Source organism: Sminthopsis crassicaudata, chromosome 2 (assembly GCF_048593235.1).
Source record: "Sminthopsis crassicaudata isolate SCR6 chromosome 2, ASM4859323v1, whole genome shotgun sequence".
NCBI lineage: Eukaryota > Metazoa > Chordata > Mammalia > Dasyuromorphia > Dasyuridae > Sminthopsis > Sminthopsis crassicaudata.
The window spans coordinates 306,451,837-306,469,789 of record NC_133618.1 but is presented as its reverse complement, the minus strand read 5'-3'; the positions used below and the strand labels follow the sequence as shown (position 1 = coordinate 306,469,789).

The window sequence follows — 17,953 nt, the reverse complement described above, 5'->3', positions numbered from 1 at the left end:
TTATGGGGCAGGGAAGGAGACAAGATGGACTAAATTATCTCTTGTTTCCTTCAATTATCTACAATTTAATAAACCTTAAGCATTTACTCTGAAAAGAACTAAATTTTTTTTAACATTATAAGATACAAAAATTCAAGCCCCTTACTCCCAAAGCGCTGCAAAAAAGATCCTTCAATTGTTGATATTGTTTTTAAAAAATTTATTTCATGAAATATTAATAGTAATTTTTCACAATCATGATAATAAATGGTACAGATTTTATCTTTAAAATATTAATGATCTTTTAAAATTATGTTTTCAAAATCAGAATCTCATCAGTTTATAGTATTATCAATTTTCCAGTCTAAAAAGTTAAAGAACCATGGGTCTACATCTGGAAGGGTACCAAGACCCAAAAAGCATAAGTCATTTATCCATAATCCTAAGGAAGGCGATGGCAAAGCTGGGTTTCAAACTCAAGAGAGCTGAATACAAATCCTAGTTTTTTCCCACTGTTTCACAAAAAAAAATGACATTATATATATAAAATCATGGAATATGCTGGATAGAAAATCACTTATAACTTTAAGTTTCATTTCCCCTCCCCATAGAGACCAACTGATTAATCCCCTGACAAAGTCTTCTGAGTGCCTAGCAAGCAATGTATATTCTACTGACTTTTTAATTGGATTTTATTCTTAAACAAAATTATAAAATTTCACAACAGATCATGGAATAACTAGAACTGACACTTCTAGAGTAATTTCTATGTCCTAAGGTAATTATGCCAATGGGGTATTTGAATATCTAACTACACAAATGATTCACTTTACAGTGTTGGTAAATTGCAAGCTAGAAACAAAATTTAACCAATTCTGGCATATTAAAATAAATCTCAATAACCTACCAAATATAATAAATATCCATTCTCTCTGGTGGAACAAAGTGAGTTAGCTGAGAAGAAAACAGTTCCCTTGATAAAGAATAGAAATTATCTAGCTAATTTTTCTTTCCTTCTCTCTTTCAAGGTTTATTTTTATATCTATTTGGTGGGTGGCATTAAATGTAGAACTAAGTCTGTATAAAACCAATGAATTTGCTTAGTAGATAGTTCATATTGTTACATTCAATCAACACTTTATTATCTGCTCTTTTTTTTCTTTAATCAAGGGAGAATAACAAGTTTAAAATATGTTAAAGCCTGATGTATGGGATATAATGATGATGATGATGATGATGATGATGATGATGATGATGATGATGATGATGATGTGTGTGTGTGTGTGTGTGTGTGTGTGTGTGTGTGTGTGTGTGTGTGTGTGTGAAGACAAAACAGACCATCTTTTACTTTTTTTTTTCCCTTACCTAGCCCTTAACAACTGGGTGATGCCTCAGACAAACTGAGGCCTGAAAAAAATCTCAACTTAAAAAGGCTAAGGTCTTCTACTCCATCCTGGATCATCATCAAGAACTATGTCTTATCACTGGATTTTGATGATTGTGAAGGAGAGATTAGGACTGATAACTTTGCAGTTATGCCTCACTTAAATCCAAATTACTTGTAAATCAATCTTCCTGATGTCATTGATCCTCTTTTGTAAAATGAATGATGAACAACAAAAACAATAACTAGACAGAATTATAATACATGTAGAAATTAGCTTTCTTGGAAACAAGCAAAAGATAAAAGACTATTTGAACAGCAAATTAAAAATGGAGTTATAGTAGCAGCTATACATCTCTAATATGTTATACTTGAAAACACAGTGAAAACACAAATAGTTCTAATTTCATTTATTTGCCTATGGATATAATTCTCTGTTGATTGCCTAATTTGATCACAAATATACCACAAATATATCACAGCTCCCAGAATTAATTTTGCTCCACAGAATCCTAACACTCTAACATTTAGGTAGTAATCTTTGGGAATTGCCATTTAACAACATCATCATTCAATAATTTTCAAGCATAGTTTCTAGTAATAAACTTCAGATCTTTATTATCATAACTTAAAAGTTTGTGAATTTAGAGGATAAGAAAATGAGTAAAGATAACTCTCACTTTAGGACCTGCCACCAACTTAATGAGGGTGTTTTGAAGAATAGCTCTGTACTTATAAATTGATTTAAAATACTACGTGAATATACATAAACTATAATTCTTCGTAGAATTATAGTATAGTAGAATTATGATTTATGTAAGCTACCAAAAATAAAGGGGGCATATTTCCTGCTTAGTTTATTAATTGGCTATCAATTTTCTGCTGTGACATCTTGGTAAGTTCAACGTTTGGTCTTTTAAAGAATCATAGTAAATGATAATCCTTTAGCAGATCTTCTCAAACTCTCATAAAATTCTGGCAACCAATTAACTTCAGGTAGAAACTTCCTAGCTATTCTATAATTTTAATCTCTCATACAAACAATTCTGTCAAAATGTCACAAAACAAGATTGCCACAGTTGTTTTTCTTCAGAAATGATATCTACTTGATCAATTCTGATGGACGTGGCCCTTTTCCACAATGAGATGAACCAAATCAGTTCCAATAGAGCAGTAATGAATTGAACCAGCTACACCCAGCGAAAGAAGTCTGGGAGATGACTATGAACCATACATAGAATTCCCAATCCCTTTATTTTTGTCCGCCTGCATTTTTAATTTCCTTCACAGGCTAATTATATACTATTTCAAAGCCTGATTTTTTTTGTACAGCAAAATAACTGTATAGACATGTATACATATATTATATTTAATTTATACTTTAACATATTTAACATAAATTGGTCAACTTGCCATCTGGAAGGGGTGGGGGGAAAGAGGGGAAAAGTTGGAACAAAAGGTTTTGCAATTGTCAATGCTGAAAAATTACTTATGCATATATCTTGTAAATAAAAAGCTATAATAAAAAAATCTTGCTTTAAAAAAAAAAAAAGAAAGAAAGAAATAATATCTCCTAAAGTCACTTGGCAGCAGGAAGAGGAGGAAAAAGGTAGAGATTCTGGACTGCACAATCGAGAAAAGATCTTTGGCAAAACTCCTGGTGGTTTGCCTACTTCTTTCACTTCTATCCCTAAAGACCAAGGACTTTTAGTTATCCTGACTCTGACTGATCCTGAGGCCTCCAGGGAGCTAGCTTGGACTTAACACAAGTATCAAGTAAAAAAAAACACTGAAAATGCTCACGAGATATTTTGATTATTTATGTATATTATTATTTGTCTTGTGTCTATGCTCTTTATGAAGAAAATTAAGACTTGGCTACAAGGAAAATCATGTTAAATCTTGCAAAAGCAATTGGAGCTTAGCCATTCATTCTATATTTCTCTTTTTTATTCCTCAGGAAATACTCTTTATCTCTCTTGTTCTGTTAGGCAGCAAAAAGACAGAGAGTTCACTTCTGTCAATATTATTCAAGACCTGATTTTGGGGAGTATTATATGGGATCCAAATTTATTATTCTATGAAAAAATCAAGCTACTTGTAAAAATATATAGCTTATAATATTTTAAAGGAAATGGAGATTTGAAAAATAATTTACTAACCATATTTGTACAATGTACCAATTCCTAAAATGAAATCTATTTTAGTTAAAGCTTTATCATGAAATTTTTTCCATAGCTTCATGACTTTACATTGAAAATATCCTCTATAAAGATTTTTTTTTCTTTCTCTAAAATCAAGGCAGTTCCTTCACCGGAGATGAAGAGAATATTAGTTTAGGCTAAGAATGGTGCCAAAGAAAAAATAGAACTATTTTGTCTTAGGTATTATTTTTTGCTTTTGCTTTTCATTTTTTAAATAGAAAGCATTCTAAACAGAGTTCTTATTTGAAAATTTAAGTCTTCAAATATAGTACTATGCTTATTATGGTGCATGTGTATCTTTTCTGTATGCCTACATTAGTGAGCATGAGAGAAGTCCTATAGGAATACAAACGCTGGAAACATAAAAGCTAACAACTATAGGTAACTCCTAGCCATAGAGACAACATATAAAGCTAACCAACTGGATATTGAGGAAATTGACTATGAAGCAAAGGTAAGAAAGTCTTTTTTGAGCCAAAAACACTAATAGATAAAAAACAAAATATTGTTTTGTTATTCCAAAGTTAAATTATACATAAAGCAATATTGACTGGATAAAATAACTGCTAAATGTTCAAGTCATTGATTTTTAGAGATAATTATCTTAGAAACCAAGAGAAAAGGCTTTAATTAAATTCACATTTGTCTTACATATCATACTGAAATAAATTTGTAAAAAAAAAATGTATTTATAGGATTTTCATTGAAAAGAATTTATATCTACAAAGCATTATCAGAGTGTGCTATTGACCAGTTCATGGAAATAGACTATTGAACAGAAATAGACTTTATCAGGACACTGCTAAAAATGGGGTTTTATCTATATCAGCCTGAAAAACTATAGCCTTGTTCCTCTAATGATATGATTAATTTTCATCTGGAGTAAAACATATATCTCTATTTGAAAAAAAACTGTTGGGAAAACTGGAAATTAGTATGGCAAAAATTAGATATGGATCCACACTTAACACCATATACCAAGATAAGATCAAGATGGGTCCATGATTTAGGCATAAAGAATGAGATAATAAATAGATTAGAGGAACAGAGGATAGTCTACCTCTCAGACTTGTGGAGGAGGAAGGAATTTATGACCAGAGGAGAACTAGAGATCATTATTGATCACAAAATAGAAGATTTTGATTACATCAAATTAAAAAGCTTTTGTACAAACAAAACTAAGGCAAACAAGATTAGAAGGGAAGTAACAAATTGGGAAAATATTTTTACAGTTAAAGGTTCTGATAAAGGCCTTATTTCCAAAATATATAGAAAACTGACCCTAATTTATAAGAAATCAAACCATTCTCCAATTGATAAATAGTCAAAGGATATGAACAGACAATTCTCAGATAATGATATTGAAATTATATCCACTCATATGAAAGTGTTCCAAATCACTATTGATCAGAGAAATGCAAATTAAGATAACTCTGAGATACCACTACACACCTGTCAGATTGGCTAAGGTGACAGGAACAAATAATGATGAATGTTGGAGGGGATGTGGGAAAACTGGGACACTGATACATTATTGGTGGAGTTGTGAAAGAATCTGGCCATTCTGGAGAGCAATTTGGAACTATGCCCAAAAAGTTATCAAACTGTGCATACCCTTTGATCCACCATTGATGCTATTGGGCTTATATCCCAAAGAAATACTAAAGAGAGGAAAGGGACCTGTATGTGCCAAAATGTTTGTGGCAGCCCTTTTCGTAGTGGCTAGAAACTGGAAGATGAATGGATGTCCATCAATTGGAGAATGGTTGGGTAAATTATGGTATATAAAGGTAATGGAATATTATTGCTCTATAAGAAATGACCAGCAGGATGAATACAGAGAGGCTTGGAGAGACTTACATGAACTGATACTGAGTGAAATGAGCAGAACCAGGAGATCACTATCACACTTCAACAACAATGCTGTATGAAGATGTATTCTGATGGAAGTGGATATCTTCAACATAAAGAAGATTCACTTCCAGTTGATCAATGATGGACAGAAACAGCTACACCCAGAGAAGGAACACTGGAAATTGAATGTAAACTGTTTGCACTACTATCTTTCTACCCAGGCTACTTATACCTTCAGAATCCAATTCTTACTGTGCAACAAGAAATTTGGTTTTACACACATATATTGTATCTAGGTTATACTGTAACACATTTAATATGTATGGGATTGCCTGTCATCTAGGGGAGGAAGTAGAAGGAGGGAGGGGAAAATTTGGAAAAATGAATACAAGGGATAATGTTGTAAAAAAAAAAATAATTACTCATGCATATGTACTGTCAAAAAAATTATAATTATAAAATTAAAATATATATATATATATCTCTAGTGACCAGATTTCAAGATAGAAAATGGGGCTAGAAAAAGCCCCCAAAAGAGAAAAATGTTTTTTTAATCAAAACAACAGAATAGCTTCCAAGTAAAAATAGAATAAAAGGATTACAACTCTTACAGCTGAAAAACAAAGTTATATGGAGAGAATATACAAACAGTCTATGTAATCTGAGGGTTCATAAAATTCTTTAACAACCAGAACTAAGATATCCCTTGAAGTCTGAAGGAGATACTACTCCCAAAGAGCAGGTAGTAAGTATATGAAACCTATTGCCAAAACAGATCGGTGACTTAAGATGGAATACAGTAATGAATTAAACAAGGGTTCAGAAGATCCTATGTATAAAAAAAATCTGTCAAGGTTATTAAAAGAAAGGTATTGATTTGGGTAACACATCCTTTAGAGATGATCATACAGAGCTTCAGAGCAATGATACATAAGATGCCAATTGATAACACTGTCAGAATCTGAACAATGACCTAAACAAGTTTGTGGAACAACCAAGTGTTGCTCCTCATATGTTCTTAAAAGTCTCCTTGCCAGACAACTAACATTCAGGCTCTTTACAATAAAAAAAAAAAAAAAGACAAAAAGAGTTAGTCCATTTCTCACATTTTAAAGTAATGACAATTGGAGATCACCAATAGGTGATTGTGCAAAGTCACAATTCAATTAAAATAAACTTGACCTACAAGTAAGCAAGATGTATAATAGAAGCTGCCAGCCTAAATCCAGATTTCAGTAAAATGGAAGATTTCTGACTGACAGGTATTTATATCATTCACCTTCTGTCAATGCAAGATAAAGGGGCTGTTCCCCAATTAGTACTTCCTCAATTATATCACTTAAGAATCTTTCATTTTCTTTAAGCTTCTACATGAGGTGTTTTATGGTCCTTCCAGCATTAGTGAGTTTCCCTCCCTCACCTGAAATTATCTTGTATTTATACTGTACATATTGCGTATTTACTAATATGTGTACATTCATATTTCCTTAACAAAAGGCAATTTTCTTAAGGACAAAGAATTTCATTTTTATCCTCCCATCCCCAACTCCTGACACTCATGAGATACTTAATAAATCCTTGTGGATTTATTAATAAAATGCTTACTAAAAAGAAAAGCAATTTTAAAGCCTGACATAAAAATCAGAGGGTTCATAGATGAAAATTCTACAAACACATCTTGTGCTGCATTTGCATTATAAGCAAATATTTATCCCTTTTAGCATTTCCAAAAAGAAACAGAGTAATAAAAAAGGAAGTAGAAGAATAGTACAAACAATTTTTAATAAAATCTAGTGGTGAAAATGTGGATATTAAAAATTAAATGGTCTTACATGTATTTCTTCAAGGTAAGGACAGTGTTTATTGAAGATATTACATAATACAGTGTCTAGCTTCTGCATGTAAAGTTCTTAAAGTAAAAATCAATTACCATCATCAGCTTCCTACATTAATTTGTCCATGAAGCACTTTGAAGCTTGAAATATGTTGAAGAAATCTATAAACAAAGGCATAAACTTGTCTTGGCACATGAAAGAATCTTGTAAATGACAGTTTAGAGTAACTGAAGCAAAAAGGAAGATCTTGAAATACAATGCAAAATTCTTGAGGAATTTTTTTCAGGTAATAAGCATCTAACAAATAATTTGTCCTTTTTTCTGAAACAGAGAACTAATATAAAAAACCAAAACAAAATTGCAGACCCTTTTAAATTCACTGAAAGGTAGCAAATTGTTAGGTTCTTACTAAGTGCTAATGAGATAATGAGATATTAGTTTCTTACTAAGTGCTAAGTCCGTACTTAAGAATTCTCTAGTTCAGGCCTTTACTGGGAGTTTTACTTGTGAACTCCTGGGGAGGAGCTTGCATGCTTAGGAGGAGCAAGTTCCTTGGTTGAAGTAAATTTTCCCAGAAGCCCTTGCATTACCCCACGCCCATTCTCTGGGAGGATAAAAGAGGGCCGCACTTGAGAGATTGAGAGTCTTGTCTGGGCCAGACCTGGGACGGCTCTCTGGAGGGAGAGAAAGAGTCTCTACACGAGGTCAGAATTGGCGGCAGTTAATGACAGCAGATCTCCTCCCAGAGAGTGGATCGGCAGTTTCTGGAGACAACAGCACATTACAGCAAATGACATTAAAAAAATAGAAAAATTAGATACTTCTTAATGATTAAGACCCCTTTTTACATCCTGGACCTCAAAATAATTGTAGTAAAAATAAAATGTCTAAAGTCTTAGAAAACTGGAAGGAAAATATTAACTTTAAAGATTTAAAAGATTTTAGAAAGCAGCTTCCACCAGGGTATAGAAAACAAAAAATCAAGCTATTTCTATTAGCTTTATGAGAAAGCTGAGTTGAAGAAATTTCCAGTATTTCCTATATATATGTATGTATGTATGTATGTATGTATGTATGTACATATGTAAAACACAGCCAGGAAATTGTCAAAGGATATGAGAAAAATACTGCCAGCCTAGGGGCTTGGCAGAAATGGTCAATGTATAATTGTATACCTGTATGTAAAGGTTCTCAAGGATGTCAGATTCAGGTTCTTAAAGCCAAAGGCAGTAAGTCCAAATGATATCAGCAATGAACTCCAGAGCCTAATATAGCAGTCTATGCTCCTTTGTATTTTTACAATAGTGTGTATACTTCCAATAATATATCAGTTGTTCTTCTCAGTCTGACTCCAGTAGCTCTCTGTTTTTGAAAGGGAAAAGAAATAAATTTAGAAATTCAAGGAATATGGGAAAATAATGAGAAAAAAATAGATAATCAATTCCTTTTCATTGGAATAGGAATGTCATTTCTGGCATTAATTTCCTATCAGGTTATCTAATGGGGGGGGGGGGAAACAACACTTTTTTTGGTAAAGAAATAATCAAATACAAAATATTTCATTTTTTTCTTTAAAAACATACCTAACATTGACAACTTAAAATTGTATTTCAGACTGGCTACAGCCTACTTATAATGCATCATAGAGGGATTTTTCAAGTAGAAGACCTAAAAACTAGAAAAGAGAAAACTATTTTAAACCTCAAATGATAACCACCACCACTACTATCAGTTGCCCCTTCCCCCTCCAACCCTTATCAAAGAATCGGTCTAAAATAAGAACTTAGAATCTGAACTATCATTCCTATTAAAAACACCAAAAGTGAATGTTCAAACTCTGGTACAGTGAGAGGTGTCATTCCCTGAGGCAGAACAATACTTCACCATTTTTTATGAATTTTAAAATATATAACAATTTTCTTGGTCCAAGCACTAATAAACATCAATAAGGGACAAATGCTATGAACTATAATTTTAAGTTATATAGGAAAATCTAGCATAATAGTGGAGAAGCATACAAAACACCAACATCCATTCTACATTCAAATATGCAGGGTTAATTATGATTTTAGCACTTGTTTATCACACTTGCTTTGTTCATTAGCCAAACTGAAACATTTCTCATCTCCTTAAATGAAAAGTGGGGCCCTTATGTTCCTGGAATCATGACCAGAGTTTCCCAAAGACTAATTTTAAGATCTTAATTGGCTGAGGCAATGGAAGGGCCTACAAAGCCCACTTCACAGAGAGAGAAGAATTGCCAAATTTGTTTGAGAACAGATGAAAAAGAGCTAACTGGAAGTGTTTGCTTCAGTTTTACAAAGCTTTCTGAGAAGTTATAATCAACTGGAACATATACATGCCTAAATACATATAGAGAAATAAAAATGTATGTCTGTATCTTTCCATGTAGGTTTTCTTTCCCATTATGTGAGTTCTGTGAGATAAATTAAGCTTATCTGTATTTCTGTTTCCCTAGCACTTAGCACTGTGCTTTGCACACATAGCAAGTAGTTAATTTTTATTTGCTCATTCATATGCATGTATATACAATGTTATCAAAATGTAAAGAAACAAAATGCAACAAAAAAAAAATAACACTGCTTTAGTCTAATGAGTCCTTTTAAGATGAAAAGATTTCAAATAAAGGCTTTGTCTCTGGACTTTGTGTCATCAGAGAGTTAGCTTAATTAAGTTTGGAGATACTTAGCTAGAAAAGAGATTTCTATGTTACAGATTTATAGATTATAAACATACTTATGTGTGTGTATGTATATGTTGTCTTATACATACACAAAAAATATCATCACACTATATGTATATATACACACACATATATATAATTGTGAGAGCGAAGAAGATGGAAAGGGAGAGAGAAAAAAAAAGGGAGAGATGGGAGAGGAGGGGGAGAACAGACAAAGACAGTTTTAATAGAAATAATCCTATAAGGGGTAAAGTTGATATCAAAATAGTGATAAAAATGCAAGGACCTTTTCATTTAATATGCAAATTACATGAGAATAGGAAGTAGTTTATATTTATAGTTATCTAGAATATTATTTTATTATATCTTACTTTACATAACAATTAAGAATATATTGCAAAATTTTAATGATGTCAAAGTTACTCTTTGGTATCAAAATATAATTTAAAAATTTTAGAGAAAATTAGTTGTTGAGGGTAAAAATACAAAAGAATAAAAATGTCATATTCAACTAGTACTTCTTAATATGTTGCTACTAGACTAATTTTTATGTTAAAAATTGAAAACCAATTTATCTTACAATTTATTTTGCAGCAAATTACAGAAATCTCTGCCAAAAACACTTTTTTTTTTTATGGAAGCATATGGTCATAAGCAGGATTCTTTGTATGATAATGACCCTTACTTGATATAAAATGAAATTTCCTCAATCCCTGGAGGTGTAAAAGTTCCACATTTGCCTCTAGTGTCTCATCAGCAAATCTAGTTAAGCTTACTGAAAGTTGGGGAGAGGTAGGAAAACAAAGAAGAGAACAAACAAAGGAGAACAAACTACTGACAACATCATTTTAACCCAAAACAGAAATATGAAATACTCAAGGTTCTTTTGTGATCCTTCTTTTCCAGGCTACTGTGTATCCACCTCTTCTCCTACTCTGGCCCAATTACCAAACAAGAGTAAGTTAACAAAAGTGTTTTATGCTGATGTTTAAACTGTCTATTTAGAAGCCATACACTTTTAGTCAAGATGATTTTTTGCTAACAATTTTTCCAGATCTAACAATTTCAAAATATCTGAATATTTTCTGATCAGTTAATCAATGAAATTAAATTACAGTTAGAGAACAAGTAGTTATTTCAATTCTCTTCCCTCCCCACCAAAAAAAAAAAAAAGACCTAGAGAGATAAAGGAACATGTACAAGGTCCCATACCTAATATATAATACCAGAACTCAAACCCAGTTTATTCCTACTCCAAAAAACTACCTGCCATATACTCCCTCACATAAAATATCACTCTCCATTCTATGATTTTCTACTTATGCTCCTTTGCAGTATCAGTTTCTTTATCAATATCCCAGCTTTCAACACCATACTTCCCAGACTGACCTGTAACTACTAATACTTGCCTCCCTCAGGGATTTATAATCTCATTAATGTGAATACTACATTTGCCAACACAGATCACAACTCATCCCTAACTTAGCAGATGAACTTCAAGAGCTGTTTAAGTTCCAAAAAATAAAAAATAAAATCACCACACTATAGCCAAATTACTGATTAATCTTTCCAAACTAGCTACACTAATCCTCAGACAGCAGACATATAACAATAGTCTTTCATAAGACAAATGCTATATTAAAAACAAAAAACAAAAAAAACTTTGTGGCTTAAGTAAATTAATTATTATGACAACCAATGTAATTGTCTATTTAGCAATGGAACCAATTTCAATAGCCATTCAATGGGATTTAGTTGTTCAGTTGTTTCAATTGTGTCCAACTCTCTATAATCTTTTGGGGGATTTTATCAGCAAAATACTATGCGATTTGCCATTTCCTTCTCCAATTCATTTTACAGATGAGGTAATTGAGGCAAACAGGGTTTAGTGATTTGGCCAGGATCACACTGCTAGTAAGCAGCTTTGATCTCAAGGATTCCTGATTCCATATCTGTCATTCTATCCATGGTACCATCTACCTGCCCACTTTCTGGAATATTTCCATATTATTAACATTTTTAATCCTGTGACTTTTATACTTCAGATTTCTCTAAAGGTGCTAAATACTGTGTAGTAATTCTCCTTTTATTACACCAAACATTAAATTAAAATTAAAATGTTAAACCTACAATTAGTGCCTCTATCATCCATGTAAGCTACAGAAGATTTTGAAGTCCAAGTCATTCTGTATTACAGTACCTGGTTGGTGACAGAATATTTAGACTACAAGGTGGATAGCTCAGATAGTTGGAGGTAATTGCTATCCATTTAAGCCTGGTCCCAATCTCTCTTGTCAGTCAATGAATCAATCAACAAAGAATTATTAAATGGCAAATGACAGCAGAGGGGAGATCCAGAAAAGGTTTCAATTATCATGAAAGTATGGGGAAAAGATATTGTGCCTAAAGAAAATGTTGATAAAGAAGATCATGAGAACATTGAGAAATCATAACCTTTTCAAGACTATAGGGGGCTCTGAATTCAGGAGGACCAGAGTTCAAATTTGGTCTCAGACACTTAACACTTCCTAGCTGTATGACCCTGGGCAAGTCACTTAAGCCCAGCCTGGGGGGGGGGGAAGACTATAGGGGGCTCAAAACTCCAGAAATAAACCAGAAATCCACCCAAAAATTTAATATCGCCATCAGGTACAGACAACAGAAGTTCCAGGAAAATAATCAACCTCCTTCACTAGAACTCAGGACCTTCCTTAACAGTGCCATTTCATTTAAAGCCTAAGCTGCTCCATGTCAAGTACAAAAACTGGAAGACTAAAGAGGTTATTTAAAGGGAAAAAAGAAGCAGAGATGGTATCAACCTCTCCCTGGATCAAAGAGCTTAAAGAAGAATAGAAAAACAGAAGTACTTGTTTCCCATAATCATAAATGTCATTTTTCAGAATTTATTCATAATGATTATATCTAAAACCTTTTCAAAAAAGTATTATGTGTATATATATATATATGTATATATATATATATAATGTGTATATAATATTCAAGAAAATATGTGTTTTTCTTGAAGCATATAAAATATATACATATATTTTTCCCCTCCCAACACCCTTCCTCCTCAAAGTTAAACATATTTCAGGGAAAATCTATAGAGATTCAAACTTGAGGTTTGTATACAATAAAGTACTATGGACCACAAAATACAAAAACAAATAAATGGATATGTTTTATTATTTTTGATAATGATGAGATCTTGATAAGGAGTAACTAAATGAAATTAGGGTTAATTGAGGTCTAGTGGCAGGTCTGGGATACAAGGAGTCAAATAGAGCTCCTCTGCAACCCCTTTGGATTCAACGCAAGGATACAGAGTTAAATGAGGTTTAGTAGTGGTGCAAGAGTCCCTTATAAAGGAATTTACAAACCCGAAAACCTAGATTGCTAAAAGAGGTTTATTATGGGGTTTGGAAGTAAGGTTAAAAGGTGTTAGGTAAAGAAAGAGAGGAGGGCACCAGAACCAGAATGGTTCCAGTGGGCAGAAATCCTTTGACATGGCAGGCATAAGGCTTCCATGTTTGGGACCTCTGCAAAGAGAGGCTCCAGCTTGGCTCTTTTATAATAGGGGGCTTTGGCTACAAGCTGAAGGGGGCTTGTGGGTGAAGTCCCAGGTTGGCTCTGGGCTGGGTTTCAGCCAGGGTTAGAATTTGAATTGAATTCAATGGGTTTTGGGATTGAACCAGATAAAGATGAAACTGTTTGTGCTTAGGTGGAGCCCCCTCCCTGAGCCAGAGTCCAAGGAGGTTTTCTCTTTTAAGAGTTTTGGGATTTCCTTGTCAATAAGGTTAAAAAAAAATACAATCCCTAATAAAACTGAAAGAAAGTACTGCTTCCTGCTACTAGAGCAGCTGGCAATTCTGGATCCTGAAGGCATCTCCCCAAGGGAACAGGAATTCCTCCAAGCTGAGTCTTTTTATACCTCAAGAGACAAGGAAGCCAAAATAATAATTTACTTAAATCCCCAGAGGCCCACCAAAATCAAGGAAAACCTCCCGTTTTGCTTTAAAGGAAATTAGCTCAATATAAATAAAACAGAATATGAACACATTTCTACCAAAGAGAAAAAGACCACCTCTTTTAATTTAACTCTTCATAAACTCATTTGCATTTTTTAATTTATTCTTTCTACTTCCCTTGTACTAATAATCTATTACTATCATTGTTATTTTTTTTCTACTTAGTTTTTCCTGACATTTATTTGGTAAGAATAGCTAAGGAATAGTATTAATAGTTTCAACTACCAAGTAAATTTCCTATTAAAATATGCTGAAATAAAAACTGATAAATAGGATTTAAAACCTAAAGTATGACTTCTTTCATGATGCTTATTATCCATACAGATTTATAAGAGGCACAAAGAATCATCAGTTCAGCAAATACTTTAGCTTCTTCAGGATTACTCAATCAGAGTCTCTTCTCCCATATCCTCGTTCCTCCTAAAATTCTGTTAATAGATTTCGACATTAAATATCTTTATCTTGTAGTAATTAGAATACAATTGTCTGGAAAATACATAAATTATCTAATGCATTATCAAACTCCTTCAATCTTTTTACTATCAAGATACTATGAATAGTACTTTTTAAAAGGCCAATCCTTGGCTAAGAAATAGACCAGTCGATCAGTGGAACAGATTAGGTACAAAGAACAAAACAGAGTACATCTATAGCAATCTAGTCTTTGACAAACCCAAAGATACCAACATTAGGGATAAAAATTCATTATTTGAAAAAAACTGTTGGGAAAACTGGAAATTATTATGGCAGAAATTAGATATGGATCCGCACTTAACACCATATACCAAGATAAGATCAAAATGGGTCCATGATTTAGGTATAAAGAATGAGATCATAAATAGATTAGAGGAACCGAGGATAGTTTACCTCTCAGACTTGTGGAGGAGGAAGGAATTTATGACCAGAGGAGAACTAGAGATCATTATTGATCACAAAATAGAAGATTTTGATTACATCAAACTAAAAAGTTTCTGTACAAACAATACTAATGCAAACAAGATTAGAAGGGAAGTAACAAATTGGGAAAATATTTTTACAGTTAAAGGTTCTGGTAAAGATCTCATTTCCAAAATATATAGAGAACTGACCCTGATTTATAAGAAATCAAACCACTCTCCAATTGATAAATAGTCAAAGGATATGAACAGACAATTCTCAGATGATGAAATTGAAACTATATCCACTCATATGAGTGTTCCAAATCACTACTGATCAGAGAAATGCAAATTAAGACAACTCTGAGATACCACTACACACCTGTCAGATTGGCTAAGAAGGCAGGAACAAATAATGATGAATGTTTTAGGGGCTGTGGGAAAACTGGGACACTAATACATTGTTGGTGGAGTTGTGAAAGAATCCGGCCATTCTGGAGAGCAATTTGGAACTATGCCCAAAAAGTTATCAAACTGTGCATACCCTTTGATCCAGCATTGCTGTTATTGGGCTTGCTTATATCCCAAAGAAATACTAAAGAGTGGAAAGGGACCTGTATGTGCCAAAATGTTTGTGGTAGCCCTTTTCGTAGTGGCTAGAAACTGGAAGATGAATGGATGTCCATCAATTGGAGAATGGTTGGGTAAATTATGGTATATGAAGGTTATGGAATATTATTGCTCTGTAAGAAATGACCAGCAGGATGAATTCAGAAAGGTTTGGAGAGACTTACATGAACTGATGCTGAGTGAAATGAACAGAACCAGGAGATCACTATCACACTTCAACAACAATACTGTATGAAGATATATTCTGATGGAAGTGGATATCTTCAACATAAAGAAGATCCAACTCACTTCCAGTTGATCAATGATGGACAGAAACAACTACACCCAGAGAAGGAACACTGAGAAGTGAATGTGAATTGTTAGCATTACTGTCTATCTACCCAGGTTACTTACACCTTCGGAATCTAATACTTAATGTGCAACAAGAAAATGGTATTTACACACATATATTGTATCTAGGTTATACTGTAACACATGTAAAATGTATGGGATTGCCTGTCATCTAAGGGAGGGAGTAGAGGGAGGGAGGGGATAATTTGGAAAAATGAATACAAGGGATAATGCTATTTTTAAAAAATTACTCATGCATATATACTGTCAAAAAATTTATAAATAAAATAAAAATAAAAAAGGCCAATCCTTTCATTAGCACAAATTAGGAGACAACTTAAAATACACACCTAATTTATTCACTATTTATTAAGTTGCTACTAGATGTCAGCCACTATTTTAGGAATTAGGGGAAAATAGCAAGAAAAATAGGACCCTACTATAGGCCTATGTGAAAATCCGATTAAGGATATACATAAAAAAATTATAGCAAAAAATATAACATGACAAATACCTAATAAGTATAAAGTGCAATAAGATACTCAGAGATGGAAAGAGCCTTCCATCTGATGCCTTTCTGTCTAATCCTCAAGGCTTTATGAAGAAATGAGCTAATACCAGACCTAGGCAACCAGGTAAAGAGACAAGAAAACAGAGAGCATGGTCAAGGAAGAGCGAGTGTTCAGTTAAGCTAGGAGCAAATTCAGAAAAATGTTCAGTAGACTTAGAATCTTACTTCATATGTTTGTTATTTTTCAGGGGCCATTTAAAATTTCATTGTACTTTTGGGTCCTGAATTTGCAAATATTTAGCCTGTTTTATTCTCCTGTTCTGAATTTATAGAGGGATGGATAATGAAAGGTCCAATATCACTGTTAAGAGTTCAGATCAATTTAGGGAGACATGCACATTAGGCCAAATAATAATGATGTTCTTTCTAACATTTACCTCTGATAGATATTCCAAACCTTTCAAGAGAAATTAGGTTACAATTTATCTTGGGGGGGATCCCCCAAAGAATTTAAGAAGGACACACTTATTTAAGATGAAAAAAAGATGAATTTATATTAAAACTTTTAAAAAATAAGCTTTGTGGGCACAGACTCAGGGAGCAAAAACTTACTGCAGGAACAAATGCAGCCATCCAATTCAGTTCATGACAGAGATCAAAGTTTACTATGTAGAGGCAGAGATAGCCTATACTAAATAATGTGGGATAAAGGAGAAAAGTAAATAACAAGCCTTTGCCAGAAAATATAATACACTATATGTGTATTATAAAAACTCACATACATATGTATCTATATTTGTGCATAAACACACATGTAAACATTTTAGAGAGAACTTTAAGGCACAAGAATTATCTGTGCTACTTTTTTCCTCCATTCATTCTTGGAATTTAAGAATACCTTGAAGGATCAAGCAAAGTTTTGCATCAATTAATGTATCTGCTCATCATAGTTAAGTCGAAGCTTTCAATTTTGCCTCCAGGTAACAAAAAGTATAGAAGAGGAAAAAGAGTCTTGTTGCAGATTTAAATAGAGAATTGACTTCTAATTGCAATACACACATATTTTGCTTTACATCTTTTTTTAAAATAAACATGTTTTACCCTAGAAACGTTTATCTTGAAACAAGATATTTATTTTTACTGCTTTTGATTCTTTCTCTATAACTTTTATTTATCAATTTTATTTATCTACAGAAAAATTCAGAATCTTTGAAAAGAACTCAAATTTAAAAACTACTGATATAATTTGATCATTATTGATAATTAAATAATATAGATTTAGTTACGAATTTTGTATAAACAATGAAGAAAATATTTATTGGATTTTCAGTGCTGAGATTTTCATCAAAAGCAGAATTTACTCATGACAGGTTCTCTGAGATTATTTATATTCAATTAATTTTCTACATAGGATTTTGATGAACATGGACACACCATGGAGAAAAACTTTTTTTTTTTTAACATCATAATACATAAGACCCTGAAAAGAGAGGACCAGGAACCTGAGTCCAACTTTTAGCAATAACAATGTTCCCCAAACTACCTAACCTTCTTTTAATCCAATCCTTAAAGACATCACTAAGGGAAGAAATCATTGTGGAGAAGAGATCTACCCCTCT

General features: G+C 32.8%; 1 protein-coding gene across 13 annotated transcripts in view; it reads right to left on the bottom strand.

The window, feature by feature from the left end:
* The window catches only part of CEP128 (centrosomal protein 128), a 495,022-nt gene that overhangs the window by 259,217 nt on the left and 217,852 nt on the right, over positions 1-17,953 (bottom strand). The window contains exons 20-21 of one of the 13 annotated variants that reach the window (XR_012486452.1): positions 8,432-8,618; positions 1,280-7,417 (exon numbers count right to left, since the gene is read on the bottom strand). The exons of 11 other annotated variants lie outside the window; for them this stretch is intronic. Coding sequence is in view for 1 of the 2 variants with exons in the window: in XM_074289847.1 (XP_074145948.1) it covers positions 8,584-8,618 (35 nt within the window). In the remaining variant the exon portion in view is untranslated. Of the gene's footprint in view, positions 1-1,279; positions 8,619-17,953 lie in introns of those variants that run through there. One more of the 13 variants, XM_074289847.1, reaches the window with a different exon arrangement.